Genomic DNA, 6,927 nt, shown 5'->3' with positions numbered 1-6,927 from the left:
TAGCCAGCATTCCGGCTAAGGGAGATAGCCTACAGGGGTTTGTGAGTACGCGTCTTTTGCAGCATCTGCGTCCATGGGGGCTGGGTTGAGGGAAGCTGAAAAGCAAGGCTGTTTAGTTCGAATAAAGCTATCTTTGACTGCAGTTTACTGACACCGCTACAACGTGTTTTTATCGCTGGCTGTCCAGACGGAAGGTGCTGAAACGCTTTGTCGCGTGTCTGGAAGAAGTGAAAACTTTCCTGGGCAGCAAAGGGCTCACCTTTCCTGAGCTGGAACAGCCAGAGTGGCTGGAAAAGCTACACTTCATGGTAGACATGACAGCGCACCTGAACACGCTGAACACAGCTCTTCAGGGGAAAGGACGTACAGCCCTGCACATGTTGGAGGATGTTTTGGCATTCGAGCGCAAGTTGACAGTGCTTGCCAGAGATTTACAGAAAGGCACTTTGTCTCACTTCCCCAATTTGAGAGAGTTCAAACAAGGTCACGACATGATAATTTCGGAGTATTTACATTCTGCAATCATCGCAATGCAAACATCGTTTGGGAAACGCTTCTGTGAGTTCAGAGAGGAAAAAAACACATTATCCTTCCCGGTCACTCCCTTAAGCATCGATCCTTCCCTACTGAATACGACTGCATTGGCAGGTGTGAGTCAACCTGATCTTGAGATGGAACTGGCCGACATAGCCGACAAAGACATATGGGTGTCCAAGTTTAGACGCTTGACAGCAGACCTTGAAGATGTTGCCCGTCAGAAGGCCGTTCTTGCTCAGAAACACAAATGGAGTGATATTGAAAACCTCACAGATGACAGCTTGCGATCCTGTGTAAAGATGAAGGTGACATCATACAGCCCTGATGTGCAGACGCTGTGCGCTGAGGTCCAGGAGCAGAAATCCCATTAACCAAGTATGATAAATATTTTAATTGTCTATTATTTTACTCATGTTCATATTTTTTCATTGTTCAGTGAAATAGTCCTTTCATTTTTCAGGATGACAGCTGGCTGACGTTATTTTTGGTTTGCTGCTGGCGGAAAATTTAAGTTCGGCGTTTTTCATAAATACAAGAAGGACTCAAATAGACATTGAATATTTTACTTAAAAGTAACTTTCAACCCAACGTCTTTTTTTCGGAGTTCAAAATGTTTTTGTTGCATGCAGAAATGTAATTTCGTTTTCTCTGCAGGAGTTCATCAATTTCATAAATGCAACACATTATAGTTTGTTTATACATAGCATAAAGGCAAAAAAAACGTTGTATGCAGTGTTATTTCATTTTAAATGTCAAACGGGTTTTGCGGCTCCCAGTGTTTTCTTTTCTGTGGGAAACGGGTCCAAGTGGCTCTTTCAGTGGTAAAGGTTGCTGACCCCTGGTCTATTGAGTCTGCTCCGCAAGTCTATCATGGCTGATTTATTATCAATCTCAACCTTATTCTCCCGCCTTCTCCAATAACCTTTGATGCCCCGATTAACTAAGAACCTATCAACCTCTGTTTTAAATATACTCAATGATTGACTTTGTGGATATCGTAGAAGATTGACAAAGAATACAGCGGTATACAGATCAGTTGTAGATACAGTACTGTGCAAAAGGCTTGAGCACATACTGTATATTTGGCAAGGACTCCTAAGACGTTTGCACAGTATAGTATAACAACATTAATAAAAACCTTAGACTCACAGATATTGCTGTTTCAAGGGCAAATAAAGAGAGGATGGAGATGGGTGTCCTTCCAGCATGAGCTTCAAATCAAATCAGATTTAACCCCTGCACGAAATGATAGAATGAACAGCTTACAGTACTGTGCAAAGGTCTTATATTTGTGTGTGTTTGTGTGTGTTTGTGTGTGTATGTGTGCAAAAAATCTTTGCACAGTACTATATGTGTGAAGTTGCATCTTGCGAGATCAAATTTAGAAGAGCCCTTAACAGTGCTGATGGACAGATGGTCCTTGGGGTTCAAGGCCATAGCTCCCTGAAACTGGTTGCACAAGCTGATAGGATGATAAAGAAGGTGTGAACAAAGTTTGTATTTAAGAGTTGAGGTGTTGTGTTAAGAGTCAGAAAGTTATGCTGTAGCATCATAAAACTTCTGGTTCGACCACATCTGGAGAATTGCATTCAACTCTTGGTCACCCATTATAGAAAGGATGTAGAGGCTGTTATGTCTTGTAACTTCAAAATATTAAACTAATTCAAAGGATGTCACAGGTGTCCAAATGTGAGTCTAAATTCATGGTTTACTTTAAGCGAGGCACATACATATCATGTGGTAGCGTAATGATGTATGCAATTCATGTACTTATACATATAACTCACAATGAATTATTTAAACAAACAAAAATACTCAAACTATACATAGACAAGATTACACAAATATTCTTTAAATAATAAACACACAACACTCCTCCCTGCTTAGCTGTAAACTCCAACTCAATGTGTAATGCATCTCAATCGTATACACAGTTTATTATATAATACAACTACTATATACAGACATACACAGCAAAGTGAATTTTAAGTTATCCTATTCAAGCCTGAAGATCTAATCGCTATGGAGGAATTTTTTTTTACTCTTGTGGTATAATGTCCTTCCTGACAAGGGGGATAACTTTGCTTCCCATTTTGAACTTCTTGTCGTTCTTTTTCTTTTCCCTTTTCTTCTTTCCAGGATGAGAATCTTGGTCCTGGGAAGTCACAATTAGTTCACTGATGTACTCTCCTATTAATCTTTATATTGCTCCCTTTACAATCTGATCTCTCTCCTTCGTTTCCTTATCCACAACATCATTTGATGAATCCTCTGTTTTTGTATCTTCATTGGCTCCTTTCTTTTTGTCTTATATTCATCCAACTGGGCTATGGTCTTTGCAATTTCTTTTACAAGCAGCTTTTTGTCTCCCACTTGAAGTTCTTGCAATAACCTTAATGCACACAGAGTAGATTCTGGTTCATTATACCTAAAAAAACAAATGCTTGAAACTTTACTGAAGCTCCTTGAACTTTCTTTCAGCTTAAAACCAAGCCACGTTTCGCAAGTAACTACCTGATTAACATATTAGAAACTTTCTCAGAGATGTTGCCTACAAAAACTATTGTAGTCAGCTTTTGTCACTTTCACAGTTCCACTGAGCTGCATGATCCTTCATTGATATGATGAAACATGTCCTTAGAAATTAAGAATTTGAAGAAATGTCAATTCTTGTTGACCTCATTAGAACTTTTCAAGCTTCTAGTGCTGACGGTGAATGTAGATTTAGTCTTATGAATTCAATCAAATGTAAATCCAGACTAGAAGTGGAAAATTTGGATGATCTCATGAGGATTAAGACATATTTTTCATCTGGATGTGAAGAAATGAATCTGGACAGTGTTTGCAGACAATGGATTTGTAATAAAGACAGACAAGAAGAAGTTTACAATATGTGCAATATTTTCCTTGTTGTACAGTAAATCTTCATGCCCTTCAATTATTAAATAATATCAAAAGTATGTTGATATTTCAAAATTCATTCTAAATATTTATAGTATGCATATTACAAAAAAAAGTATTGTGTTGTTTAAAGGCCAAGTAATGAATTTCTGCTCAGAGCAACAATTAGAGAGAACTTTGGTTACAGCTTTATCAAATGAATGCCTCATTGTTATATTTGTCTGATGCTGTACCCAGCAAGCACTGCTCCATTTGTCAATGAACCCGAGCTGATCGCCTGGCCCTACTGTTCCATGACCTTCATGGCACCTTTGCCGTGAGGTTACTAGGTAAGGAGACTAAGACTTGATCCTCTTCCCCAAGCACTCTCCTGCCTTCTCTGTGTATAGGCAGCCAGCAACCAATTAAATTGAATAAGACGACAAATGCAGATCATTTGCACAGTGCAAGTTAAGCTGCCGCTACTCTGGTACCTCGCTGCAATGTTGTTCATTCATCAATTGGTGAAACAATATACTAAAATCTAAAGTATAAGTAAATAGACACACATGTGCATAGATAAATACCACATTGCTATTGAAACACTATCTCACTGCCAGCTGCTTTATAAGCAAATCAATCTTCCCTTCCAGGTGTAAGTACATTTTCTGGCAAAAGGGGCGTGATTAATCGCTGTTAAACACTCTATACACAGCCCTGCTTTGCTGAATCCCAATATTTTCAGGCCTTAGGTATATATACTCCTTGCTTTGAAGTGGAAATATCCAACTCCCTGATGATTAGTCTTATTTCCTATGAATATTATTGCTGATAGGATTTGCATAACCTGCTGTGAAACTCCTTTGCCTTACTAATTTGACAGTCTGGTTGCAGTAAATCTTAATCGCTCCAGTGGAGGCATATACGGGCTTCAATGGATTTCAAAATGATGCAGCAAGATGCACCATCAGCCATTAACATCGAACATGGGGCTGTCACAATTGGTTTAAAAACAGCTACGGCTTGTCTATTAACATCACTATCACCTTTCCCCATTCCAACTATGGTAAGTTAAAAGAGTAGCACATCTGCACTAATTCAAAACTGATTTGATATCATGTCATGTCAAGGCGTAGAGCATGTTAGAAGGTATCAATACATGTAAACTTGGCTCTATTATAGAAAATTTATGGTTAAACTGAAACAGTGCAGATGATGAGGATGTTACCAGGACTAGAGAGCCTGAATTATAGGGAAAGGTTGGCCAGGCTAAATTTTTATTCCATTAGGAGTGATCTTACTGAAATGTTTAAAATTATGAGAGGCATGGATAAGTTGGGTAGTAGCAGTCTTTTTGCTCAGGTGGGGAGTCCAAACTAAGTGTAGGGTTAAAGGAGAAAGATTTAAAATGGACCTGAGGTAAACCGCTTTCTGTAAATGGAATGAGCTGTGAGTGGAAATGGCTGAAGCAGGTAGAATAGTGTGATTTAAAAAAAACACCTGGACAGGTACGTGAAGGGGCTCCAAAAACAAAAAATGAAGGCTACTGGGTGGGGTCCATTGTCAACATTAACTTGTTGGGCTGAATGGCCTGTATTCTCTATAACTGTAATACTGTGTGCTAACTGGCCTTAGAATAATGTGGTTAACACAAAGCATGCCTTCAATACCAACTACAGGGCCACACATGAGGTCATAATATCATCAGTTCTTTTTGCCTCAAATATCCTTCAAGATACCAAATGGTGCTATTATTCTGTTAATCACTTCTGACACAGATGAACACCATTCAGTCCACTGTGTTCTAACCATCTGCTGGCAGCACATTCCCATCAGTTGCAATCTCTCTTTCCTTATTTCCCAGTACTGTACTATTCTCTCTCATAGCTCATCAAATTAATTATTGTGCCACTCACCTACTCAAAGGGTTAATTTGCAGCAATTAATCTAGTAGTTTTTCTCTGGGATGCTGGAGAAAACCAGGAGGATTGCCATATTATCAGAGGGAGAACATGAAAAACTCCATGCAGATCAGGATCTAATCTGGGATCTAATCTCCAACTGTTGTGCTACAATAACTTATCAGTGCGGACCAGGAAATTAACAAGGGAATCTACTTGTAAAGTGAACAATGTACTACAATGTAGACATCTGTTTTATCAGTCCCTACATTGACTGAGTTACTGTTAGACCAGATACTAATTGTGCTGCTTTATTTCTCAACGTGTGGCTTTATAGCTGTAGAACTGTCAACTAAGGAGCTAGTGGATTCAGGTCCCACTCCAGATGACCAAGCTCAGAGAATGGTCTTGTTCTGAGAGATCCATAGGCAATGTGGACAAAAAGGCAGAGCTGGCATTCAAGCCCCTGATAATTGAGTGTCAGTAAAACTAATGAATTGGCCATTTCTCTCATTATTGTTTGTCCTTCTCCATAAAAAAACTTAGAGTTACATTTCATTGCAAAGGTGCCTATGCCTTTGAAATACTTCCTAGCCTGTAAAATATGTTCTGTCCTTACACTGTGATAAAGACTTTTATGTGCATAATTTTGAAACTAAGGCTCAAATGAACAAAACACAAACACCAAGTACTCTCCTTCATGTTACTTGTGAATTCTTGTGACTTAACATTTGGGACTTGACCATGTGAAATTCCCCTATGTCTTTTGCCTCAGGGGAGAAACATTGTCTTCAGAGTAATGATCACCTCTCTACATAACCAAGTTACTTGCGACAAGTTACTGGTCCAGAATACAGTGACTGTGGTATGAATTCCACAAAATCAACTGTGGGATTCAAAATTCTATTAAATATAACCTTAAAATTTAAAAAAAAGACATTTCTCAATAATGGTGACAATGAATCTAGCAGAATGTTATAAAATCCATTTGATTCTCTAATGCTCAACAGGGATTGGGATCTGACAATGTCACCAGTTTCTCTGTTACATGGCTCCAATGTGATTGACCACAATAAAGTTGCAGCCAGCTGAGTTGGACTTGCATCCAGGGACCGATGGCTAAATCATGATGGCTGATCTCCCAATGCAACATGATACAGGTAGTCCCCGGGTCAGGTGAGGGTTCCATTCCCGAAAACTGTCTACAAGCTGATTTCTTCACAAATCCCATCTACAACACTCTACATGAACTTGAAATTATCCTTTCATTTCAGTGTATGTACTCCCTAACACTATCTGCAACTAAATTTATGGTATCCAGTCACTAATAAGTACAAAAAAAAATAAAAATTATTATTCTTATTATTATCACCTTGAAAAATACTTTAAAAGTGTAGGGGAGTATTTATATATAGAAGGATTTCCAACAGTCTTCTTGTAGCCTGGGGAGCTCTGTATTTCTCGTCTTGCCCCATACAGCTTGATGCTATTTTTGTCTAGATCATTGCCTATCTCCTTCTTAAACTTTCAGTTACTTGACCCCCCCCATTCTATGACAGTGATTATGAAAGCTTTGCCATCATCTAAATGAAGGAATCTCTCTTCATCC

At 38.8% G+C, this 6,927-nt stretch overlaps 1 protein-coding gene across 1 annotated transcript; it reads left to right on the top strand.

Moving 5' to 3' along the window:
• The first annotated feature begins 208 nt into the window (after positions 1–208).
• On the top strand, positions 209–1,336 carry LOC132398887 (general transcription factor II-I repeat domain-containing protein 2-like). The gene is made up of 2 exons (XM_059978720.1): positions 209–912; positions 998–1,336. Exon 1 carries the CDS (start codon positions 306–308, stop codon positions 906–908), a length of 603 nt encoding a protein of 200 aa, XP_059834703.1. The 5' UTR covers positions 209–305; the 3' UTR covers positions 909–912; positions 998–1,336.
• The last annotated feature ends 5,591 nt before the right edge of the window (positions 1,337–6,927 follow it).

This window comes from Hypanus sabinus, chromosome 9, assembly GCF_030144855.1.
Source record: "Hypanus sabinus isolate sHypSab1 chromosome 9, sHypSab1.hap1, whole genome shotgun sequence".
NCBI classification, from domain to species: Eukaryota; Metazoa; Chordata; class Chondrichthyes; order Myliobatiformes; family Dasyatidae; genus Hypanus; species Hypanus sabinus.
This window is presented reverse-complemented; position numbering and strand designations above follow the sequence as displayed.